The following is a 25,893-nucleotide window of genomic DNA, read 5'->3' as shown; positions in this document are numbered from 1 at the left end:
GTGCATTTACACCCTGCAGCTTTGTATTTACACCCTGTAGTTGTGTATTTAAACCCTGTAAGTGTATTTACACCCTGTGGGTGTATGCACACCCCGTAGCTGTGTATTTACACCCTGTAGTTGTGTATTTACACCCCGTGGCCGTACGCACACCCTCTACCTGCTCACGCAGGCTCTGTAGCGGTGCACACCCGTGGGCGAGCGGGCTGCAGCGCCGCCCAGCGTTCGGCCAGGGGCGCGCAGCGCCGGGAGCTCCGCCCCGCTCCCGCCCCTGCCCTCCCTCCGCGGGGCGGCCACCGGGCAGGACCGGGCGCGGGGCCGCTCGAGTGGCGGGAGCGGCCGGGCGCGGGGCCGCCTACTCGCCTGCGGGTGTGGAACCTCCGGCCAGCCCGCCCGAGGCCGCGGCTGCCGCTCCTTCCTCTCCCGGCGGCACAGCCCTCCTCAGGTAAGGGGGCAGCGGCGTCTCCCTTCCCCTCCGCTCTGTCCCCGGTCGGCGAGAGCAGCCGGGGCTGACTCTGTCTCGAGGGTCCCGCCGGCCGTGGGCGGTGCTGAGCCCTTGGACCCGGGGCCTCTGTAGCCGGCGCGGCCGGGCATGGCTCGCCTGCCCTCCCGGTAGCTGCGGGTGGAGCGGAGCGGGGCCGCCTCTGAACCCGGGCCCGGCAGCGCGAAGTCCGGGAGTCGTGGTGCCGTGCCGAGTGTCCCGCTGCTCGGTGCCCGTCTGCCCTCCGCCAGGAAACCGCTCCCGTCCTTTCTTTTCCCGCAGGGAGGCTGCTGGTGGGAGCAGCTCCGTGCCGATGCTGCTGCCGGCCTGGGAGCTATGCCTCTACGGGCTCCTGACCGTGGGCTCCCACCTCTACGCTTTCTACGAAGCGCACCAAGTGTCTCGAAGTAAGTGTGCGACGTGGGCGTGCTCACTCGGGCACAGCTTCCCGCCCGTGGCTGGCGAGGCTGTTTGGTGTGAGTTCTCTGGTCAGTTTCTACTTTGTTCCTGTGCGAGGAGCCCCTGTGTTAGTCCCAGCTGCCAATCTGCCCTATGCGAGGAAGCAGTAGGCAGATGCCACCTGAGCAGAGAGCTTTGTCCCAGGGCTTTTTTCCCTTTGAGTGCTAGGACGGCCCGTGGTAATGCTGTACTCGGATGTGGCTGGCAGGGAAAATATGAGGGAGACGTCTGAAGCTCAGCTGCTCAGGGAAAATTCAGGAGAGTTGGGTTTGAACTGTCTTTTTTTCCATGCTAGTCACTAACAGCTCCTTGCAGGTAGGTGGTTCAGAAGCAGCTGTGCCTTCTGATGGTACTTGCCAGGGTCTGAACCTGGAGAGGCCCTAGGGCAAGTTGGTGTTCCCTGCCTGGAGCTCTGGGACACTGGTGCTGGGTCCAGGACTCAGAGCAGTGGTTGGGTTGTCTGTAGACCTTTGTGGTCAGCTTGTTTCCAAGCACCTTCCTCTACCTTGTGTAACCTCTTGGTAGCTGCTGTGGTGGTGGCTTGGTTTGGAGCTGTGGAGCTATGTATTGCAGAGCAAGGGTGGGATTTAAAACAAATTAAGTATAATTTGTAGATGAAAAGAAGCTGTGTTATAGCACATTGGTATTTAAATAAAGGTTGCATTGTAAAAGTATAACAAGCTAGAGAGCCTTTGCAGGGAATATATGTTGCATCTTATTAGGCTTTAATCAACAATTACATTAATGCCATTAATGACTCTACCTGGCTCTTGAAAGTGCTCAAGGGAAGAACAGAAGTGCCAGAAAGGCATTTGCAGAGCAGTGGAAGGAGTGCTGTGTAACGGGGTACAGAGCTGTGCACCCATGCATACAGCAAGTCTTCTGCTGAAGTGGCAAAATGTGGTGGCAGTGGGCTCTACAGGCAGCTTCTCTGAGCAGTTTTTCCCTGTTTTGGCTGTACTGGCCACTCTTGGGTCCGTGTCCCCCTTCTGCTCTGTAGGAGAAACCAGGCAGTTCTGAAAAATGGCGAGTGAGGATTAGTGAAGGTCTTGTGTGCTAAAAGGTGGGTTGCTGCTATTGTCCCCGTTGCCAGCGGAAATCAAAACACCGGTTTTGGGAAATTGCTTTGCCAGTACTATGGGGCAGAGCTGTGGTGCAGTTGGCCCACCTAGTGAGCAGTGATGTGGTGACTTGCCCTTCCCTGGATATGGGTATCCTCACTGATGGAGACCACATGGGAATGTGCTGCTCGTGAGCAGCAGAGAACCCACCCCGACTCTTCCTGCTCTGGCTGCTGTGTCTTTATCAAAGGTTTGCTCTTCCCTGCAGAGTATGAAGCTGCAATGGACAGAAGGTTTGGGCTGGACCCAGGGACTCTCTTTCGGGGGCTAAAAAAGGTAGGAGAGGTGACAGTGTCTCGTTTTGTGCAATAATCGTGTCTTCATACCCTTTGCACATCCAAGCTTCTGATTTAGCTTTAGAAGTTTATAGTAACATGCAGATTTGGATATTTATAATTAATTTTAGTCTGATGTTTCTGATGAGGAAGAGAGACTGGCTGGCTGTGTCTGGATCTAAGAATCATAACCAAAGTTTTGTTCCTTTTCTTGATCCCTGGCTTAAGTGTTTATCCTTTGCTACGTCTCTTGATAACCCTCTATTTTACTCTTTGGCCTTAAAACGCTGATCAACCTTGACACTTCCCGCAGCCTTTCCCCCCTTTTTCTTGTTCGTAGGTGATTTGGATAATGCTTAATGTCAATGAACACATTTTTCTCTTGGCTGGCCTGTAGTACAGCACAGAGAACAGATTTTGAGGTGTAAGGTTTAAAGAAGCATAGTTGGTATTAAAAAAAAAAACCCAAAGCAGTAAGAAAACTGTCAGTCCTCTACCCCAAACCAAAAAACACATCCCTACCCCCACTTGCTTGTATTTCTTCAAAAGGTTGTGAGGTCAAAAGCAAATAATGCAACTAATCTTGAGGATTGCTTACACAAAAGCAGGAATGCATGTCTGTGGAAGTGTTTTGGTGTTCAGGCCTGCCATCACTGCTGGTAATGGACCTTTTATATGTGCTTTTTAGAAAGCTTTAAGGTAGTTGAGATGAACTTTTAGTGAGGCTCTGTACTGGACTCAGGGCTACCAGCTAATCCCTCTTACTTAATTTAGATAAAAATCTCTTGCCACAGGTAACTCCAGCTGACCTAACTCTGATTGCAACTAGACTTTGCTGAAATGGGGAGCTAAACTTTTTTTCCAGCAAAGCACCTTTCCACTGAAGTTCTTGGTTTTCCAAAGCAGAGCAGAGTTGCTCTCTGAATCCCTCAGGAGAGCTGAAGTTGCTCCGCTTTAGCACCAGCGTGAGGCTTAGGGGCACAACACCATCTAAAGCTCTGTTTTCCTGAACTTTGCCTCACTGGAAGTGAAAATGGTGCTGAATTCACTGCTGTAAGTGATCCAAATGGATTGCTGAAATAGTGTTCCTGAGATGTCAGAGTTCTGTTGGGTACCACACAGGAATTTTATCATGGAGGTATTCCTTTGTTCCTTATGGCCAGATACACATAGTGACCAGTTCCCTTCATGTCACAGGACCCCATGGACTTTGAGTGGAGCTACTGGGTTGAATGGGGAAGGGAACATATACTGTGGCTTCTGGCTGGTCACCTGCTGGTATCACAAACGTCCAGGCTCTTGGTGGAGAAGGTATGTAGGTATTTCCTTCACAGTGGGGAATTTCTGATGGGTTTGTTTACTGTGGACATGGGAAGCTTTGCAGTGAGGCCACTGACAGTAGTAAATCTCATCCTGTGGTGTGAATTATGTGTGGGGGTTAGTTGCCTTAATGTTTGGAGACTTCAGCCTCCAACCTCTAAAAGCCTCTGCCTTGCTGTAAGCCATTAAACAGCATTGTTTGACTTATACACATAAGAAGGGTGCAGTTGTTCCTTTATGAGGAAAGTTGACTACATTTGTCTCTACTGCAGAACCTGTGTAGGCAGCACAGGTATTAAATGCCTTTTTTCTTCAGAAATAATTAAACTGAAGATTGTTAACTTTTCTTTTTCTGACAGTATAAACCATGGTGCTTGATGGTTTATGGAATGGCTGCCTGCTGGTTGTTACTGGGAATCAAGGGCTTTGCTGTCATTTTGTTACATGCAGCTATTTCCTTTGCTGTGGCTCAGTTTCAGCTGTCACTCCTGACATGGTTGTGCTCCCTTATCCTTCTGGCCACTTTACGCATACCAGCCGTGGAAGAAACCAAGGTAATGCGAGGACTAATTAAGCATCCAATTAATTATAGTAAAGGTTGTCTATAAAGGCATCTATCTCTATGGCAGCATTTTGTCCCTTCAGTTGATAATAAGCAGAGGTTTGAGAAATCTTAAGCAGTAGCACCGCAGTCACTCATGCTGGAGCTTCTCCAGTTAAAGTCACATTTCTCTATCATGATGGCCAGTGCATTGGAATAAAAGTATGTCCCTTAATGTGTAAGTGGAATTCAGTAGAGCTGGAGTATGATAATACTTCACTAGTGCTCTGTTAAACACATTTCATTGGAACTCTAATCATGCCAATTTAAGGTGCTGGATTTTGGGTTTGTATCCAGGAGTTACTCAGTTAAGCGTGCCTGTACTTATTGGTGGTTGTGACTTCTGCAGGGAAGGAGACTTTCTCAAACACTTTGATTTGTACCAAATGAGTTACTTGCATCAACTAGCTGTATGCAAGCTCAGTTTTGCTCTTAGTCTAGTGGCTTTTTCTGGGTACTACAGATATGGAAAAACTGTTGACCAGTTCTGAGGAAGTGTCCTGTTGTATTTTATTGGGCCAATGGGAAAAACAAGATATTTGTTATAAGGGTTGTTGCCTTGATGTTCAGGGAGAGGGGGAATGAGTGTATAGAATCTCTTCATGTGGTGTGGTCAGTTTTGTGATTTGCTCAGCTGAGGAGAGGGCCCACTGCCATACAAATTGTCAGTCAGCCAAGCTTCATTTGCTAATGTTTCGAAGTTTTTTGTGATGATAGGTTTCTGTTGTTGGCAACATGTATGATACCAAGTGTCAGAGAAGCAATAAATGCTCAGTAACATTTTTTCCAGCCTGAAGTTTTCTCAGGAGTGACTGATTCTCTTTACCTCAAGCTTCAGCCCTAGCAGTCCCTTGGCTATCAATTGTGTTGCCAGCTGGTTTGAATATTGTAGTACTGGACTAAATCTGAGGTAGAGCTCTCCTGCTGTCCTGGTACTTCACAGCCTAACATGTTTCTGAAATCAAGCTGTTGTCTCTTTATGCTGGCTGCAGTAGCTCTGGAGGACCTTTCTCCATCAAAAGCCAGTTCATGTGTTTAGTGCTGTTCATTTTAGCCTGTCATTCCCACTCCTATTTGCTTTAGTTTCTTCCTGCTGCTGCTGACCCCAAAAGTTGAGATCTGAGTAGACATTGCTGTCTTGCCATAGAGAAAGCGCAGCATTGCACCATCATGGTCTGGTTTTGTTTTGTTTGGCAGAGAAAGTGGTACGACACGGAAAATGAGTATTATCTGCTGCTCTTCACTGTGTCTGTCCGCTGCCTCTTCTGCACTAGCTTCAGCCTGGAGTACTGCTGGCATGCGCCTACCCAGAAGTCATCCCACTCATTCCCCTGGATGCTGGCATATGTGTTTTACTATCCTACATTCCACAATGGACCCCTTGTGAATTTTGATGACTTCAGTAAACAGGTAACAGTGGCTACTGTTTGGGTGTCTAAAGTTGTCTTCCACATAATTATAAAATCAAGAAGTAATACTATAGGAATGTTCCAATTTTGAGTAATCATGAGAAATTTTGCAGTGTCCTGTATATCAGCTTTTAACACAAACCTGTCTCCCCAAGTTCTTCTGCTTCACAGGATACTCTTGTCTGACATCAGATTCATCCCTTCAACTAGGGAGCCAGTGACATGCTTTGTTACATTTGGAGAGTTTTCATAATTTTAGCATGCAGCTTCTTCATCAGGTGAAATAAAGCTAATGTTTTCAGCATAAGCTTGCTGTTAACTCTGAAATGGATTTCAGAGTCTCAGAAAGCTGATAGATTGTATTGGGAATTCCTGAAAACTCCAGTTTCTCCTCACCTTGATGTGAAAACAGCTGATGACTTACTAGGAGCACTTTGCTTCAACTGAGCAGCTTGTTTAAAAGACCTATGAACTGTACTGAATGCTTTTCTTAGTCCCTTGCAGGCTTCTTTTCAAACCTACTTTTTACATGATGGGAAAAGTCCATGTTTTCATTCTATATTGCTTTCCATATTTTCTTACTTGAGTAAGAAGTGGCATCACAACCTGTTTTGTCTATAGTTAAAATTATTGCGTCAAAGCGGATTAGTGAACATTTCAAACCATAAAACTGCTTTTTCAGTTTATGCATAGAAGCCTAGGGATTACTTGCCTCTGTTTATATTTGGGAATTTTCTGTTGAAGCCAAAGCAAATACTGGGCTTTTTGAAAGTGGAACTAGATTCCAGTGGATCCTTGAGTGAAAAGTCCTGTGTTCATTTGTTTTCACTTACTTTGGAAGATGCAAGGTTGAATGTTATCTTGGGCTGGATATTGTGGGAAAAGTCCACATAGACTTGCATAGAAACTGAGGTAGTATTTTTTTACTAATTATTGTTTTGTAGCTTCTGAAGTGTGTTAAATTCCACCTAAATCCTTGTGTGCCAGGAGAGGGACAATTGTACTTTCTTTCCAAGGACTGTTTAAGAAGACCTGTAGGACTCCAAGCTGAAAACAGCTTGGGGATAGCTGATAGGAAAAACTCAGGAAGCCTTGCTTTGAAACTTAGCTCACCTGATATGGGTCAGCAAAGAACTATGCAAAGAGCACATGTATTCTTGGTATAAGAAGAAGAAGGAAGATTGAGAATAATATGTCTGCATTTGCAGAAGGTTCTCCTTAAATATATGCAGGTATGTGTGGTTAAAACCATGAAGAAGATGGAACAAACTGAACAATCCTAATGTGTTTGCTGAAGTGTATTGTCAGAGCTCTTGCCTGAGCAGAGGGTATTACCTTGGCAGATGAGATCAGAAAAGGATTTCAAAGGATGCAGTGCCCAGCAGTTGATTCAAAATGCACAATACAAAGAGAATCTTTATTGAGCTTTATTGGTCTCTTGTACGAGACCACTCTCAGAACCCCTTAATTGAAGCTGAGACTGGGATGAGGGCTCCTGCTGAGCACACTGGAAAGCAGAAATTCTGGAGCTGAAGGCAGTGAACTGCTGTATGACCCAAAGAGTTTAATAGCAGTTCTGGCAATAGGCATCCACTGCCAGGCAAAAATGAGACACTGACACTTTGTTACTGGCCTTGTGGAATTTCTAGTCGAATTTGATCAAGAATCCCGGGTGATGTTTCATGGCTGGGTGTGTTTGGAATTGGGAGGAGGAGGGGTGGTTTTAAAAGGTCTTCATCCTGGATTTAGTTTATGTGTTTTCTGTATTAGTAGTAGTTTAATAAAGTTTTTTTCCTTTGTTATTAAGCTTGGGCCTGCTCTGCTCTGTCCCTGATAACATCTCACAGCATTTATTTAGGGAAGGTGCATTTTCATGGGGGTGCTGGCATTGCGCCAGTGTCAAACCATGACACAAGGCATAGCAGTTTTAGATAGGGGTTTGAAGGCCTGTTGTGCAAATCCCTGTGATAAAATGGTAGTCTCCAAACTTTCACATTGTCATGTAGCTGATACAAAGGAGCCCTCCAAATGAGTGTGCGCATTACCTGTACTGTGCTTGGGACTGAGGGCATGTGTAGATGAGTGGGTTACTTCTCTTGTATGTGCATTTTTGGTGGCCAGTTAGAGACTGGAGAAGGAAATGTTGCACACAATAATGGATGTATAACACATGACTGAATTTTTAGGCAATCCTATGTTTCTGGTTTTTTATTCTATTCTCTTTTATTGTGGAAAGGTGGTGCAATAATAATACATGAATGTGTTTACTGTAGTTAGTAGTCTAAGAGTTTGGGCCTCTTGAGAAGCCTGTCATCTGCAAACTTTGCCTTATCGGATATTTAACTTGCACTTCCATTTTCTCAGCACATTCTGTAGATCTTGCTGACTTTGGCAATGCTATGGGAGGAAAATTAAGAACTGTCTTCAAGTCATCGATTCTTTGCAGTTGGTAGAAGTTAGAGGCATTTTAAGAGTACGCAGTCATTGTTCCTGTTTGGAAGGGCTGCTGCTTGGGAAACCTGCTTCATAGCTGTAGTTTATTTAATCTTTTATTATCTCCAGAGGTCAAGTTGCAGGAGTTAAAGTCTCATGTCTGGATTCTATTCAGGTTAACAACAGTTGGCCTTTTTTACAACAGTTAGGTGCAATATGCATACACATTTGGCTTTTTGTTGGTTTCTACTGCTTACTGAGATTGAGACTGGAGAGAGCAGTTTCCCATGAGAGTGTGTGAGGAATTTCCAAATGGTCAAAAGTTCCCAGGATAAGTATTTTGACTAAAATGGTCAATCTTGTGCCAGGTAACATCTTTGGATTTCTTCTTTAGATGAGGAGACAAGAAGCTATCAATGTGAAGACCAATCTCAGCATCTTAATTGTGGGCATAATTCGTATTTTCTTTTGGTGGTGCCTGGCTGAGCTGATGATTCACCTCATGTATATCCATGCTCTCTACAGTAGTGCTCTGCCTTTGGAATCTGCATCTTACTGGGCCTTGGGTGAGTATAGAAACAATAGCAGAAATCTTTCTTCTTCCCCCACTTCAAGAACCACATCTCTTTTGTGTTCATTTGTAGGTACTTGAATGTAGCACATTATAGCCAGCCACTGTCAGAAAGGTGGTCTACAGACTCTTAATATAACATGTGGATTCTCCATAAGCTTAGTTGAACTTATTGAGCTGCTTCTTAAATTAAAAAATATTCTGTACTTTTCCCAGTCTAGAATATGTCTCTAAATTTTGGTCTAAGGTGATTCTCTCCATCAAGTCATAGAAATGGACACTTAAAAGGAGTTTATTTATTGTGGGGATGAAGAAGGGGAGATGTTAAGAATTATTTTTATCTCCTTCTGATTGATGTTTCTAGTTTGCATTCACATTGAAAATGACATAACTTGTAAAAATAGTACAGGGAAGGACTTGCAAATAAGGTAACCTGAAAGTGCCTCTCAGTTCTGTTTTCCTGCTTGGCTTCCCTCACTTCTACCCTGTCTGCAGCTCCCTGGTATTTCATTAAAATGCCCAACTGTGAGGAAGAAGAGTGCTGACAAATGCAGCATAAATCAGCAAAAGCTTTATGTGATGGTATGTAAGCAACTGGCATATGTGGTTGATTTGATTCCTGCCCCCACTTCCCAAGCTGTATGACCAGGTAGGAAGAAGAAAAGCAAAGAAACCCCAGACCTTAAAACTGGTTTCTAAAAAAGCCTTGGTGACTCCTGACTTGCAGGAGCTGTTTCTTACACCAGGGATTGATACACACACTGTCCTGTCCAGCACTTGCTGAAGCTCACCTGTGTCACCACAGTGTGTGTGTGTTAGAGAACACTTGGACTGCATTGGACTCTGGTCAGCAGAGGGCAATGTGTGCACTCTCTGTGTACCCCGTGTGCATGCATGCACACTTGATACATGTTTTAGTATATAATTTTTATATCTAAAAAAGGGCAAGGGCAGATGGAGAACAAGAAAGGGAGAGGTTTGCCTCAGTGGTTTGTTGTTTGTTCTACTCCTCACTCAGTCACTGTTTAGAAAGGGGATTCTGAGTTTTCATTTTCTATTCTAAACTTCAGTTCATTGATGAGTTAAATCTGTTAGCTCCTAGTGCTTGTGTGTGTTACAAAAATCTGGCCACTTGATAATGCAGGGGAGGCTCCAGAATTAGGGATGAAATATTCCAGCAGTGGTACTGCTGGTGGATTCCTCCCTCCCTTCAGGACTACCAGTGTTGATTTTATAGGGTGGGGAAGGAGTTACGTTATAGACAACAACCAAGTTGTCTGGGTATTTATTTGATGAAATAAAGTGTGTTATCCTAAGAATTAAAATGCACTTTGAACAGAGAGTTAGAAAAGATGAAAATGCCTCAAAGCAATAGAACATGAAAGCCATTGGTAGAGCAAGTTTGGACTGTAAAGCTGCCTGATGTCAAATTAAACAATTATATTTTAACAAGCTACCTGTGGAGACCCTTGCCTTCAGGAGAGGTGTACTCAAAATGTAACCCTATTCTCACTCAGCTTTGTTTTTGTAGTAATGTAGGCAGGTGTTTAAAATGGACTATAAATGAAGTTTTGAGCTAGGAGCTGGTCACTTAATGTTTTCTCTGCAGGTTTTATCACAATGGTTATGTAGGTTTCCTTAAACTAAAATCAGTGATAGGCCATAGTTGTGACTTGCTTTAGGGAGCTAACAATATCTGAGTATGGGTACTGGTAATAATTTACTATTAAGTCTTACTGGACCCTTATGGATCTTAGCATGCTTCTACACCAGTTCCTGTACAGAGCCAAACACTCTCCTCTGTTACTTTGCATGCTGTGTTATTGGAACTAATTTCATCAGATAACTGAGTCTTAAGACCAAGGAAGCAGCTTGCTGTTGACTCAGGAGGATTATCCATGGTATCTAAGCCTTTCTGCACTGATGGGGTTTGTTCATTTTGGGTGTTCTGTTTGACTACAGCAGCTTCAAAACAGCATGGAACATCTATTTACACAGTGATGCCTGGCTGCCCTGATAGCCTGGTAAACTTAAGGGAAAGGCTGTGATGCTGTTCTGCAGTTACCTCTAATTAGGGAGCTTATATCTGCTGCTGCATTTTTTTTTTCTTGGATAACTTTGAACAATGGGCAGTAAATGCCAGAAGTGCAGGCAAGACAACGCTGTTGTGAGGTTTTGCTCCCAGCACCCAAAAGCAATGTCAGTGTACTCCTCATGACTGTGAAGCTACGGTGTGTTCTGCATCACTGTGTGCTGTTCCTGTTAGGTGAGACAACAAAGAAATAAAAAAATACCCCAAAACTAAACCCCGAGTTACAATGCTTGTTAAAAAATGCTAGTGTATAACAATGACATTTATGGCCATGTAAAGCAGAAATGCTAAAGTACCTAAACTAACATTGCTAAGGGCACACAGGTATTAAATTAAAAAAATAGTAGGAGAATGTTACCCAGCAGTAAGAGAAGTATTTTCTCTTGTGTGGGTGGAATCAGAGGCAATTGAGTTTCTAGAAGCAGCAACATACCAAGGGGTGCAATATAGCTTTTCAGTAAGAGAATATTAGGTCCCATATCCAGAACAGAATGAGGAATATGATGGGGCTATATCCAACTCTGTGACTGTTTGTTATATACGTATGGCCCTTCATTTTGTGGAAGGGATGTTAATGTCTGAACACAAAATTAATTTAAAGATGTCAGCTGTATAATCACAGAACTTGTATTTATTGGTCCCATGAAGCCATTGTTTGGAGAATGTGAGCATTTTCCTGAATTTACAAATCATTGGGTCTCTGTTCACAAATGTTTGGGTCTGTGGATAGTTAGCTATTGACATACTGAGCAATATCAGGGCATTTGTGCTTTTTTAATGATGACTATCAAATGCAGTGTTTATAGCAATTCCATGGTTTTGTTAGTGCTGCATCTCATTCTGGTAGCATCAGTCAGATTGGCTGAAAGAATTGGGTGCTTTCAGATCTAATGATACAGCAGGAAGGCACATATTCCATGTTAATGGAAGTCATGATAGTTCATTCTTCTCAGTTTTAACATTAATTTGGAATAATTTTCTGCCTTTACATTTTACACTTTAAAATGTAGATTTGCAGGCACCAAGAATCAAAACCACTATGAATTCCAGTAATCCAGTGTCCTGATGAATTGCAGCTTACCAGAACAATAGCTACACTGTGCCAGATCAGAGGTTCATCTGTTCTACAGAGTAATTTTTGGATATGGTATGTAATGAAGCAAGAGAAAAGAAATGAGTAAAAACCAGGTAGATTGGTGATCCTTTTCAATGTCTGTTCTTCAAGCTTCTGCAGCTGAATGACAAATTCATTGACATGTGGTAATGGGGAGCTTAATAGCATTGGTTGAAAGAGCTCAAATTGAAACAAGTGATTTTTTTTTCCTTGCTATGACAACGTAGACTATCAATGGTAAAATTCACTTTGCTAAGGTACATTCTATTGTATAAAAACTAAAACGTGTGTTGCTAGGTCATTTGTTTGTTAAGTCTGATTCTGAAAATGCAGATGTTGGAAGAAGCATTGCCTGTATTTCCCTGATGAGGCTTCACATTTATCCTGGTGATTCAGCACCATCTACTTATCTCTGCTCATCTGAGCAGAGCTTCATGTCCATCTGGCAAGGTACAGGGAATGATGGAAGACAGAAGTGTGTATGAAAATATGTTGTTGAGTATCATTGTTGCCCTGGATTAATCTAAATCTTAATAGATCCTGTAGTTGTGAAAATATATTTTACTAGGAATCTGTCTGTGCTTTGTCAGAGGTGTGTGATGTGTAGATATACATGTGAGATATACACACGTGATAGAATATTGGGAATTCTCCATGGGTTTCATGTATCGGTCCTAACCACGCGCAGTCCTTTTGTTCTAGTGAAGCACAAGGTAGTGTCAATTAGCTATCACTGTTTTAATTATTAACTAGGCTCTACTACTTCAAAAGGGTATTTTCATATGAGTGGCATGTAAGTCAGTCTAGAATATGATCTGTTCAAACGTGGAGCCACCTGGCTTAATCTGTAGCTGCTGATCCCATGTTTTAATTTGTTAGAAGGAGAAATGTTATGTGTGTTGTTCTTTGACAGTGAGACCTACAGAGTAGTCTGTGTAAATTTGATGTAGGGTGCCGGTTTTGATGAGTTTGCAGTTTTTTATGATAAACCCACAGATAGGAAATAGATTTGAGTTCATTTCCAGAAGCATGCAGCATTTTGCTATTGAAATCAGGGTATCTGTTCATCTAAGTAGCAATGAAATACTAAGAGGAGTGTGAGATTTTTTCCATCCTGGAAGATAATGATAAGGAGAAGTTGATTAAATATTTGGCATATTGAGGTCTGTTTGAAAACTGTAAATATGAGTCAGAAAACTTAGATTTTGTTTTTTTCTAAAATATTGTTCCCTGTTTTGTAGAAAGAAGTGTTCATGTGTGTAGTTTTTCTAATCTTTCATGTAGGCTAAACTTTAAGACCATATTGGCAACTAACCTACTTTTATGACTACTTTTCTTTGTACTCATGCATATTGTGGCTTAATCCCAGCTAGGAACTGAATACCACATAGCTGCCCACTCCTTCTCTTTTCTTGGAAAGGTGGGAAGATAATTGGAAGAATAAAACTGAGAATTTATGGATTGAGATAAAGACAGTATAATAGACAAAGAAAAAGTTGCATGCACAAGCATAGCAAAACAAGGAATTAATGCCCCACTTCTCTGGGCAGGCAGGTGTTGGATCGGCCCCAGGGAAGCTGGGTTCCTTCATGTACAATGGTTACTTAGGAAGGCAAATGCCATCACTCTGAACATCCTGCCTTTCTTATTCCCCTAGCTTTATATGCTAAGATAAGTATATGGTATGGGATACCCCTTAGGTCAGGTGTCCTGACTCTGTCTCCTCCAAGCTCCTTGTGCACCCTCAGCATTCTCACTGGTGGAGGGTGAGGAGCAGAAAAGACCTTGACTCTCTAAACCCTGTAGTAACAAAAACATCTCTCTGCTTTCATCAACACTGTTTTCTGCATAAATCCAAAACACAGCCGCACACTGGCCACTGTGAAGAAAATTAACTCTATCCCAGTAAAAAACAGTGCAATGTGATAACTCTTGGTTTATTTTAGAGAGCCTTTTCCTGCAAGTATTTACTATTGAACATAATACTTACAGTAGATGTTTTCATATAATGGTTTGAGTTGGAAGGAACCTTAAAGATCATCTAATTCCAACCCCTTTGCCATGGGCATTCCTTCCACTAGACCAAATTTCTCAAAGTCCTTGGGAGTATTCATGGTAGGTGTCTTTAAAGCATGTGTGTGCTCAAAAAGCCTTCTAGTTTACTTTAACTTAGAAGACCTGTCTATGCCCTGACTGAGAGTCCCTTGACAGCTGTTTAGTCTTGTTTAAGTAATTTCACTTTGGGACCTTTATATCCATTCAGCTTTCTCTAAAAATAAGCACTTTCTTGCCACTGCTCCATCCATGTTTCTTGCTTCTTGTGTGCTGCTGGAAGGCTGAGATATTTTGAACTTGATGGTATGGCCCCAAATTCTGAGCTGTTATAAATATCTGTGTCCTATTAGACTTCTGCCATGTGTCAGTAACCCTTTTGAAATGTGACTGCAAATTTATCTCTCTTTGCTAGTGGAACCTGTCCTGGTACTTGACAGAAACAAGCATCTACAATCACTAATGCCATAGGGTCAATGTAGCTGCAAAAAGGGTAAAGTTGTGATGTTGTGCTGATAATAAAATTGCCTTCTAAGTTACAGTTGACCATGACTTTTGGTGTTGGCTTAAGGACAGAAAAATGTCAAGTGTGATTTGTAATATCTGGTTGCAAATGTTTTGTTGCTTGCTTATGAAAATATTCTATTTGTTAACTTCTGTCAAGAACTATCAGTCAGAATTTTGAGAACATGTAGACTAAAATTAAATCATGTGAATATTCTAATTTGTCATGATCTTTGTTTCAAAGTTCTATGGAACTTAGGAAATGCAGTTTTTCAGTAAACTTAAGGTTAAGGAAAATATTTGACTGTCTATAAATACTTTTTTAAAGCATAGGAAAGCTTAGAATTTTTTAAGGATTGGAAGATAATAAATTGAAAATACCAGCTTCTATAAAAGTAAATTGCTTTATAGTCTGGGACTTCAAATAGCTTGACCATTGAAATGCATAGGATTAAGATCAGGTACTGTACCTTGATATTTTATCCCTTAAGACATTCTGTTTAAAAAAATAATCTCAACTTTCAATCCTTTTCTTTGAATTATCCCACTCCTCTGAATTAATTTATTCGGGAGAAAAGATAGAATCTTGGCTGTACTTTTTCCTCTTAGGTGTGTTATAATATACATTTGATATGGCTTGTTTCCAATTAAAATAATGCTTGTGTGTGGAGGAATTATTGTATCAAACATTATAGAAGAAATTATGTGATATTGTTAATGAATTTGATTGTTAATTTCATGCTTCTAAATCAGGTGAAGCCGTGTGCTTCTGGCTACTTTGTGCTAGAATGGAACAAATGCAAAGCAGCTGGAATGTCTCAGGTATGAAGAAGGTTTAAAGCCTGTGCCTGTTGCCAGGGCAGCCCAGCTATTGTGTGGCTGTGAATGTTGCCCTCAGTTTTCCCAGTGTGGCCAGAACTCTCCTACTGCTGGCATGAGCTCAAGACCAATGAGAACTTGATCTGTTTATTTTGATAGGGATCTTTGTGTTGCTGTTTTTGTGAGTCTTAGAATTGCCACTCACAGAGTAGCTCCTGTGTGCTAGGTGTGACTGTGATGTGATGTCTGTGTTTAAGATGCTGGTGCTACTGAGCTGCCTGTTAGTTACAGTAATGACAACCCAGATGTGTGTTATTGGAGATGGTTAAAATGCCTTTTTTCCCCAACTTGCATATTATGACTTTGTATCCATGAATTCAATCTTTCATCATTATATTTAAAATCAAATGTATTGATTTTTTGGGTCTCAGAGTGGAAGCCTGTTTCTAAATACCTTTCCATCAAGTGCAGCCAAAGGATTTTGAATTTTACTACTTCACAGACAGCTGTGATCTTCATAATTGGTTTGTGTGGGTGTCAGTGTTCAGCTCTCCAATGAAATTTGTCAGAAAAGAAATGAGACACTGAATGAGAAGGGAATTAAAGCAGAAATTTGGCTGTACAGATGATTTAGCAGTAATCTAATGTGGAGCTAATTGGCTAGTATCCAAATTGTGCTTCTGATTGTTTGTTTTCCTCTGGGGAAAAATGTTATTGAATACTTGATGCCTGCTTCCCTGAAGTAAAATAACATAAGCTTCATGTCTCAGTATTTTGTTCTAACATCAATTTTTATCTTGCATGGCACAACTGTTTCTTATTGTGTACATGGATTATGATATCAAAACTAAAAATGTTGGATTGTTGTAGCAAAATAGTGGCCATGTGTAGGTCAGCAGGAATTTTGCATTTTACACTATTAGTGCCAGAATTTCACTCTAGGTTATTATTCAGTAGATGAATTTTTAATGCTTAGCTTTTGGTTGTCATCCATAGTATACTCTTTAGTCAGCAGAATGCAATAGAGATTTTCCCCCCCTTTAAAAAAAAGACAGGTTACTTAAATGTTCATGAAGTTGTACTGCTGCAGTCAGATTAAAAACTTTGTGTCCAAGGACAGTCTGCTGGAAGGTTTTAAAATTGTGTTGAATGTCTAAAGTCCTTCAGTCAAGTTAGGTAATACAACTGAGCAAAAGCAGAGCACTGGAGTAGAAGTAGATGTAGCAATTGCATTTTATAATTTTTTTTTCTGTACTGAAGTATAATTTTAGTTTCCCTTCTTTGTGGTGAGATTTTCTGTATGTCAACTGTCAGATGGAGAAGTTCACCAAAGTTATTGGGTCCTTCAGCAGTGACCTCACCAGTTTCTGTAAAGGTGTTGGCTTCTGCTTTTTACTGTATTTTTACTTATTGGTCAATACTACCTTTTTCAACAAAGAACATTTAGAATATTAGGAGGAATAATCTTCCTTTATAATGCATTCAAAGGTTGTTAATTGCATGAATAATAATAATAATGAGACTATGTATGGTTTTCATCTCAGATCTATGTAAGATGCTGGAGTTTGTGTCATAACCTGAGGTTGTGAGCAAGCACACTGATGAAATTTCTCCTTTGGAATTAAGGCAGCTACAGGACCTTAAGGAGACCTTTGTCTGTGGGTTTAAAAACTGAAATATGCTTTAACCATTATGCCAAGTGGAGTCCCAGTTTTCTGTGCCTTGGATGTAGCAGAAGGGGATCTTGTAGTGATGCCTTAGGTTTTAGCTGTTATATTTTTCAGATTCTGTACTGCTTTAGTGTGTAGTTCTGATCTTCATATTAAGGGATGGTAAGCTCTCTTCACAGAGTAGGTAGACAAAACAATTCCTTTCCTAGCTTGGGACCAAGGACAACCACCCAAATCTCAGGCCCAAGAGCATAAACAATGTGGACTGAAGAGAGAAATAAGAAGGATGGGACTTCATAAGTTAAAGCTATAACTGAGCAATTAACTCCAATATGCAAATGGACCAGAACTTATAAAAGTGAGAGATCTTGTGACTGGTCATCTATTTTGTGATCATTTTGGGTTCATCTTGGGTGTAGCCTTGGCTGGGCTCTTGTACTGCCCAAGGTGTATCCATTGAGGCCTTTTAATAAATCCCTACTTTATTCTTTAACTCTGACTAGCCTCTGTTCCAGGTCAGCCTTCACAAGGCATCAGTAGGGGTAGTTTTTTGGGGGAGTCAATCTGATGGGGCATGGAATGTTTGTGGGGATGTCAGGGTAACATGCAGCTATAACCATTGTTTATGGCTGTTCTGGAGCAACAAATGTAGAGTGCTTGGTTGGGGTTTTTTGCAAAGATAAATTTACTGTTCCTGTGGTAAATGTTCATTGCTTATATTGGTATAATCTGATTTTTAGCTCAACATAAGTCAGTTGTTTTTTTTTCATAGCAGTCAACATGCACAGTCCAGAGATTTTTGAGAGTGGACCTACAGATGCAGATTTGTGCCTTCATACTGGAATGATGGTACCCTTTTGTATATGTGCCTACTGTCATAAATGCATGGGCTTGTGTGCTGTGTCTCTTGTGAAGAGACAAATGTTGTGTATCCCATCACACAATGATGCTTGCCTTAGTTCTTGGAATAATATTGCTGTTTGAAGGTAATCAGTATTAACAGGTTTTTAAAATATTTCAGGACTTGTTTAAGGTATGTTTTCTTGTTTTGTTATTTTTTATTTTAGGTGGCCTGGCTTTAGCTCAAGTACTTTTTTTTTATGTGAAATATCTGATTCTGTATGGTGTTCCTGGCCTCCTCCTTCAAATGGATGGACTCAAACCTCCAGCTCTGCCTTGCTGTGTGAGCCTGATGCACAGTTTCACTAAAATGTGGAGGTTAGTCATTGTTAATTTTCAGGCAGTTTATTACTGATACATGGCAGTCAGTAAGAGCATGCATGTGTGTTCATTTTTACATACCTGTTTGCTTTCCTGTCCTTGTGCTTTTACTCTCACCCCCATTATTCATTTTTAGTGCTTTTTAAATGGACTTCAACTTGATGGTTACTTTTTTTCACACTGTGGAGGGATAATAGCAAGTAGCCATGTCAGCATTTTCATCCTTTTAATTACTAAAGTTAGACTTAGCCTACCTAGTTAATATAGCAATTATTTTTTCCAGTTATCTATTATTTTTTTCTTTTTTCAGTCTAGGTCTAGACCCCACATTTCAGCTTGAAATCCTTCCAGAGACTGAAAATAAATGCTTGATTAATCACATAAGGAAAGCTGTAGCTATAATATTTTAACATGTAGAGTCATATGGTAGAGGAACATGTTAAAAGTACTATGAAAATTATACTTGTTTATATATTAGGATGAATTTCTGGATCTGCTTTGCTTTTACAGGAGTTTCAGCACAATATTTCTTCAAAAACCTATAAATTTTGTATCTTATATTTGCTTTAAATTAGTGTTCACTGAAATATTTTCACTGAAAACTGTCTCCCAGGTGGATTATGCTTAATGTTTACCTTCTGTGTAAGAGTAGATTCACTTGACTTCTCTCCTCCCTTGTTTTCCTCCACACTAGCCAATATTCCTTCAGGCTGTGGTGTTCTGTGCCCCAAACTTCTAAAAACACTCCCCTAATGATTTAGACTTGTCAGTCTTTTAGTGCAGAGGCTCTCTCCTGTTGTGTTGGTGCAGAGCCTGTCAGAACGGTGCTTACTCCATCTTGTCTCTGACTGCTTTGCAATATGAATAAAGCTTTTAATTTTAATCATAAAAACAGTGGGCCTGCTGTTATCTGAGTTTTATTGGATGAGATTTTAATTTTGTTTTCAGCTTGAAGCTAGTTGTAACAAGAAGGCTTTATAGTTTATAATAGTTGGCAAGTGTAGATCTGAAGTATTCAAAGAAATGCAGCAGGAAGAGTGCAGAAAACAGATGAATTATTAAAAATTATTTGAGCTACTAAAAACTGCTTTGGTTTAAATGCTCTTTCAGAGTTTGCACTGAACTTATGACCTAAAGAGTTAATATAGAAGTCTGTAATTTTTACCAAGCACTCTCATGAGAACAGCATCTCTTGGCCTGCTGGCCCTTGTAGGCAGAGTTGCAAACAGCAGCAGTTTTTCCCCTTTGTCAGTTCTTATTCCTGGGAATCTGTGTATTGCACTGGAGGTGCCAAGTGAAAGTGAATTTCAGCACAAACCCTGATGACACTGCTGTGCCAGGTAGTTGTAACAGGCCATGAAAAGGTGCTCTGCACCTGCAAATGTGTGTGGTGTATCACAGTAAAAAAAATTGGCATTCCTTAAAATATTCATAACTCTTGTACAAAAATAGAAACTAATATCTAAGTAGAAAGCTTTTCTTTATAGAAGGAAAAAGTGTCAGGTGCTGATATTTATCTTTTGCCCAATTATTTAATTTCTATCAAGAATTCATTGCCAGAAGTAATAAAATTATTTCACAGATTGAATTTGTTTGCTTTGCATGTTGAAAAAAGTCAGTTAACATATACCTGACTTGATTTCTTACTCTCAAAGTTCTTTAGTAGTAGATTTTTTCTGTAGCTGCTGTGTTACAGGACATTCTCAATTATCTAAGGAGCATTGTGAATGCCCTGAATTATGATGTCCTTATGCCTTTACAGTTCAACTCTTCAAACTCTTCTACCCAGAGGCTTTGCAGTGGTGCATCAGTTTCTTGTATAGGAATGTTGTGTTAGAAGTAGGAATAGCCTTTGTTTCTGAACTGTATGAGTGAACAGGACAAAGTACTCAAATTATGGGTTTAGCATAAAACAATGAAAAAGGGGAAAGTAAATGGCTCGTGTTGTAAAGCCTTATTAACCATTACACTGTTTCCCTAAAGTTCGAAATGCATTTTGATAGTTTGTGAATACAAGACTTTAATAGGAATGAACCTGACAACTTTATCAGAGTGTGTCAAATTTAAATATTAAGAATGCCATGTCTAGTTTTAAGCTGGTAGAGTGAGATTTGTACCAGACTGTTTTCATTAAATAGTAGTCTGGTAAAGCTTATTAAAGACTTCTTAGGGCCAGGTTGGGAAATGGCGTGGATTGGAATAATCCAGATGACTTGGAGTTACAACACTCTTACCTTCTGTCTGGCATCAGGGACACTGCTCAGGAAAAAGTGCTTGTGTATGCTTGGCTTACTCTTCCCCTTCTTGCTGGTATCCACTTAAGAATGCTGTCAGAAACATGTTGGCTGAACTTTCCAAGGCCCAGTATTCCAATTTTTATCTCAAAGCTTTTAGCAGTGCACATTTTGAATGAGAGAAGGTAGCCTGGAGAGAAAGACAACATGAATGTCACAATGTAAGGAATGCAAATATGCTACTAACGAGCCTTACATCACCACCTGGTGTCCTTCGAGCATAACAACAAAGCTTTTGATCCGATCTATCCAGACCTGTGCCACTTCTAGTCACTACATGCTGACATAATTCACTCTGATACAGCATGTGGAAGAGCTTTCAGTCAGGAAGGTAAGAAAGATACCACAGTGTGTCTAAAGCTGTCTAAAGTTTCTCTAGAGCTGAAAAGCAAAGCAGGTGTTGAAAAACCAAATCAAGTAGTCTGCCTCTCTGTGGTACTAAACAATAAACCATATCGTGTCCATTCAAACCTAAAAATAAAAGACTTTAATTAAAAAAGTTATCAAACCTATGATAGGTTCTCCCTAATTCACATTTAATCAGGACAATCTCTGGAGTAAAAAAATTATCAGTCTTGTTTGCTGTCTCAAGACAAATACAGGTGTTGAATGTGTTACTCTGGTTTCATTTCACCAGGATATCATTAGCTTGCTAAATATGCAGCTGCATAGCTAACAAATGCATGATAAATACACTACTATTCAAAAGCTTTATTATAGCTGTGAAAAGGAGTCTCTGAGCTTCTGATTTCCAGAGAGGATAGCAGTTCAGTGGCATGCAATCTTAGTTTTTAATGTCTGCTTTACCTTAAGCCGTGATGAATTAAAACTTAGTTGTTTTTGTTACCAAAGTTAAAAGCAAGGTAATGAAGTGTGGGAGAGAACCAATATTGTTGGAAACTTGTGCTTTTAGAGAATTAGTCAAGGCTGATGCTTGCCATACAACTTCTCAGGTAGTGGGGATGAATGTGTAGTGCAACTAGAAGTAGTTGTGTTACTGCTGAAACTTGCAAATTGAAACTTCAATATGGAAAAATATCCTAGTGGAGGAGTAATGGTTTGGAAACTACAGAAACAAAAGATAGTACATAAGTAAAACCCATATAAATTTTGACACATTGGTAAGTTATCTTGGCAATGTATTCCATAGAGGAACTTGTCAGTTTGTAAATTAGGACAACAGTTTATGGAAAAATAATCATGTTCATGGAAAAATAATCATGCTTCCATTTTTGTTTTTATACTGTTACGGGGTATGACTCTACAACAAAAATGTTGGACACATTAGTTAGATATGTTTTGCCATGCTATGGGAACAGCCTGACATAAACTTCACATTTATTTCTGGTCATAGACTGATTTGAAATGTACAGAAGCACAACACCTCCAGTTCAGAGGGCTGGAACACCTTGCCTATGCAGATGATTTGAGAGAGTTAGGTTCAGCCTGGAGAAGCAAAGGCTCCAGGGAAACCTCATATCAGCCTTCCAGTACTTAAAGGGGGCTTATAATAAAAGAGGGAGAGAGACCTTTTTATGCAGGCAGATAGTGATAGACATGGGGAAATGGTTTTGAAGTGAAAGAGTAGAGGTTTAGATTAGATTCTAAGAAACAATTCTTAGAATGGTGGTGAGGCATTGGAAAATGTTGCCCAGAGAAGTTGTGGATGCCCTCTGTTGTGGATGTCTCTGGAAGTGTTTAAGGCCCAGTTGGATGGAGTCCTGATCAACCTGGTCTAATGAGAGTTGTCTCTACACATGTTGGGGCATTGAAACTAGATTATCTTTAAAGGTCCCTTACAACCCAAACGATTCTGTGATTCCATGGCTACTTCCATGGCTACTTCTGTGTCTTTCCACCTTGAAATCTTGTCATTCTCAAATATCCTGAAATAGTTTGGAGACAAGTGTGTTGGGGATGAACTGTGTTAAAACCTGATGCATGTTTAATATAGTCTCAGCAAGAGTAGAGGCTTTTCAAGAAGGCAGGCAGAAGTAGCATATGAAATGTAGATTTCACTGTAAACAGTATTTTATCTAGAATACAGAAAATGAAGAATGCTGCCAGAGGAAAATAAAAAATGCAGTGATAAAGATCAGATCGTTTTCAACTACTATGCTTTAGGTTCTAGATTCTATTCTGTATTTATCACCCTGATTCTTGACAGACAAGAGTCTGACATTAAGCAACCCCTGATTTTCTTGCATGCTTAAGGGGTGGACTAGAAGGGCTGTATTTGGCATGTACAGACACACACACTTCTATATACACAAGTTAAATCTATGCCAGTGATGTTTTAGTGACATCCAAAAATGGCATCTGGGTTATGATTTGCAAGAAATTATCTGCCGTTTAGTTTAGTGGCCTTGTTACTGCTTAAGATTATTTGCCTGACATGAAAAAAATGGTCTTTGTGCAAGGTCTCAGTGAATTGCTTCAAATTATGGATTACAGTCTGCTGTGGTCTTATCACATTCTTGGCTATAATGATGCCATAGAAAATAGATCTACAGATAAAAATGTAAATTTTATTTGCATTTGTTTCTTTCTTATCCTGGTACTATTTGCCTACTTTTACCATTGATCCTGAAATTTTCCTCCTTCTGGAAATAATTCCTTGTATGTCTGTCAAAAAGGACATTGCCAGGGGTTTTTCCCCTTCGTTTTGACTTTTCTGGGAAAAGATAAATCTGACACTTCTGTGTGAGTGTGAGCACAAGAGATCACTGTGACCACATGCAGTAATTCTAGAATGAAGAATAGCCTGCAAAAACTTACTGTCTTTTATTTCTGGCTTAAACTCCTGATAGTATTGTTCAATTGCCTATTAGTTTATGGTGAGGACTGAAATAGCTATTTAAGAAAGGAAAATGGACTTCCTGACCTGTAGAGGTAAAGTAATTACTTGAGTGCATTTTCATCTGTGCGCCTTATAGTCTCAACCAGTTTGACACGTACTTTCTGGTCTTCGGGCTTCTGATTTTTAGTAGTGGAATAAATCTTGGGAATCAGCTTGTTTAGGACATCAAGACAAGAAAGATGCTGAAAGGCTTTGTAAAATACCATTAAGGAAATTTAAATAAGATCAGAAGCTGTGTTTCTGTCAGTGCTTGACTTGGAAAGCTTGCCTGCGGCGGTTACCTGCTATGACCTCAAGCAGTCAAAAAGCGCCGGCTAGCGCTGCCTTTGAGAGGCCGTAGCCGCCACGTGAGCGGGCACCCCAGGGTTGTGGAGTGTCCCGGCGTGGGTAACACAGCTTCAGTAGCTTCACGCTGAGAGGAAGTGAAGGGACGAGAGAAGGACACTTTGCTTGCGAGCTTGAGAAGTTTTATTCTCCCATGCGTGGTCGGGGCAAATCGCCCTCAGCGCAATGCAAGGCAAAATGGCCCCGGGACAAAGGAAAGCATTAGATTAAGTAGGGGGTGGGCGGACAGGGGTGGAAACCTGCCTTGTCCTATGGGGACACACGACAGGGGAGTGACACAGAACACAATAACCTATGGGAACATAACAGAGGTGGGTACAGTGTTCTGGGACAAATAGCAATGCTAAGATGGGGTAATTGATGCAGAACTTTCATGAAGAAGCAGGGAGTGGTTACAAGACTGACACCTCAACAAGGAGTGACAAACCCCTGACTGACAGAACCATGTAAGGAGAAAACTGAGAAGTGAGAAGATTGACAGATGTGAGTGACAGGAGCTCCTGTGGTAAACAACTTAGAGCAAACCACTGTGAGGGAAAAATAGGGGTACAAGGAACCAACCTAACTAACATTAATAAAATCCCTGACTAAACGAACCCAACCTACAACACTTGCCTCCTTAAATTCCCAAATAGCCAATGTTTGGCACAAGTTAACACAAACATAATTGTGTGTAATAATAGCAACTGTAGCTGTGCTGCAGGTCTGTGTAGTCAGGATGACATCCCTGCCTCTGGGCTCAGAGTAATGTGCCTTTGTGTGTTCAGGGGCTTGTACTCTAACAAATGGTGAAAGGTTTACTCTTTCTCTTTGGGTCTTGTAGTGCTCTTTTGTTGTGGTGTTTCTGGATAGGCTGGTGGATGGTCTGAAAAAGGAGATAGCAGATTTTTTTCCTTAAATTTCTCCTTCCTATGAGTTCAGTTCTCTGATTGCATGTTAGTAATAACAGCAAATTGCTGTTGTGCAACCTGTCATTTGGAGGTAATTGCAGGGCAGAAAGGAAGGATGATAGGTTAAACTTCTTTATATGGCAGGTATCCTCAGGAGTATTTAAGTTACCAAGCCTTGAACAATTTGCATGAGGGAAGGAGAGGCAGGCAGTGAAAAGAAACTCCACATCTCCATGGCAGATGGAAGGAGGGATTCAGCATGGATCACCCAAAGCCTGGTAGAAATTTGAATGGCATATCCAGATCTGTGGCTCACACTTGCTGCCCACCCTGCTGTGGAAGGGGTTGCAGCAGCTGCTTTCCAAAGCTGTAGGAAGACCTCCTCTGAGGTTCTGTGCCTGGGGAGAGGGTCTGTCTGGGGATTAGACCCAGGACTATGACCAGAGAATCTCATTTTCAGTGCTATGAGCAGCCTACCAGTCAGCTTCAAGAGGATCAGGTATTTTCCAGGTGGTTTGTTTTTTATTTGTCCTACGGTTCTAGACAGCTACGTTTTTGAAAGCACTCTACTCCATGTTTGTGATGGGAAGTACTGAGCAACTGGAACTGAGAGACAAGAAAAGGAAGGACATGCTTATGCATATTTCCCTTTCTTCTAGAGTTTAGGATTGTCTCTTATGGTATATTTTTACCCTTTGATATTTTCAAAGGAGGAAGATGTCCAGTATGTTGTAAACAATGTATTAGGTAGAATAAATGTCTTTTAATTACCTAGCTTCTCACTGGTTTTAGACTTAAAAATATTAATGCTGCAACATTTCTATTCCAAAGTCAAAGGGCATCTTTTCCCTACTGTGTTTTGGAGGTGATATCTTAAATATGAAAAAGATTCTTTAAAAGGGTATTTGGACTAAATACAGTTATGCCCACAATGTTGAAACAGCTTAGTGCTCATGAGTAAAAGAGAATTTTATTGAAAGTTAAGATTATTGCCAACGGACTTTAACACTGTTAAAGGATAGAAGTCATAGGATTAGGTTTTTTGTCCTATCTGTACAAGTGCACTGGATTGGATCCCATATTAGTAGTAAAAATAATATGCATAAGACCAGTTGTGTCATGGAAAGCTTGTATGCCTAGAGAGTAGGTGGTGTGCTTTAAAACACTTAAAGAATATTAAGTTTTCATACTTGAGAAGATTAACATGGTATTTGAGGATGCTGAGTGTGAATCTTGGAAAGGAAAATGCTCTTCTTCCTTTTGTTGATACATAAAGTTGAATGTAAGGCAGGTCTCCCGTATGTCCTTGCCCTCTACATCTCCTGTGGTATTCCTAAGCAGAATGATTTGGTCTTAAATGCA

General features: G+C 40.8%; 1 protein-coding gene across 4 annotated transcripts in view; it reads left to right on the top strand.

Moving 5' to 3' along the window:
- The first annotated feature begins 364 nt into the window (after positions 1-364).
- The window catches only part of HHAT (hedgehog acyltransferase), a 139,201-nt gene continuing 113,672 nt past the window's right edge, over positions 365-25,893 (top strand). Inside the window, exons 1-8 of one of the 4 annotated variants that reach the window (XM_053939413.1) lie at positions 365-445; positions 764-888; positions 2,270-2,337; positions 3,534-3,647; positions 4,130-4,210; positions 5,455-5,667; positions 8,494-8,665; positions 17,989-18,139. In XM_053939413.1, the coding sequence (XP_053795388.1) occupies positions 795-888; positions 2,270-2,337; positions 3,534-3,647; positions 4,130-4,210; positions 5,455-5,667; positions 8,494-8,665; positions 17,989-18,139 (893 nt within the window). In that variant the 5' untranslated portion in view covers positions 365-445; positions 764-794. Of the gene's footprint in view, positions 446-763; positions 889-2,269; positions 2,338-3,499; positions 3,648-4,015; positions 4,211-5,454; positions 5,668-8,493; positions 8,666-17,988; positions 18,140-25,893 lie in introns of those variants that run through there. The other 3 variants (XM_053939412.1, XM_053939415.1, XM_053939414.1) reach the window with 3 other exon arrangements.

The sequence above is a fragment of the Vidua chalybeata genome, chromosome 3 (assembly GCF_026979565.1).
Source record: "Vidua chalybeata isolate OUT-0048 chromosome 3, bVidCha1 merged haplotype, whole genome shotgun sequence".
NCBI lineage: Eukaryota > Metazoa > Chordata > Aves > Passeriformes > Viduidae > Vidua > Vidua chalybeata.
Note: the sequence above shows the minus strand (reverse complement) of the source record. Positions and strands in the feature narration are given on the sequence as shown.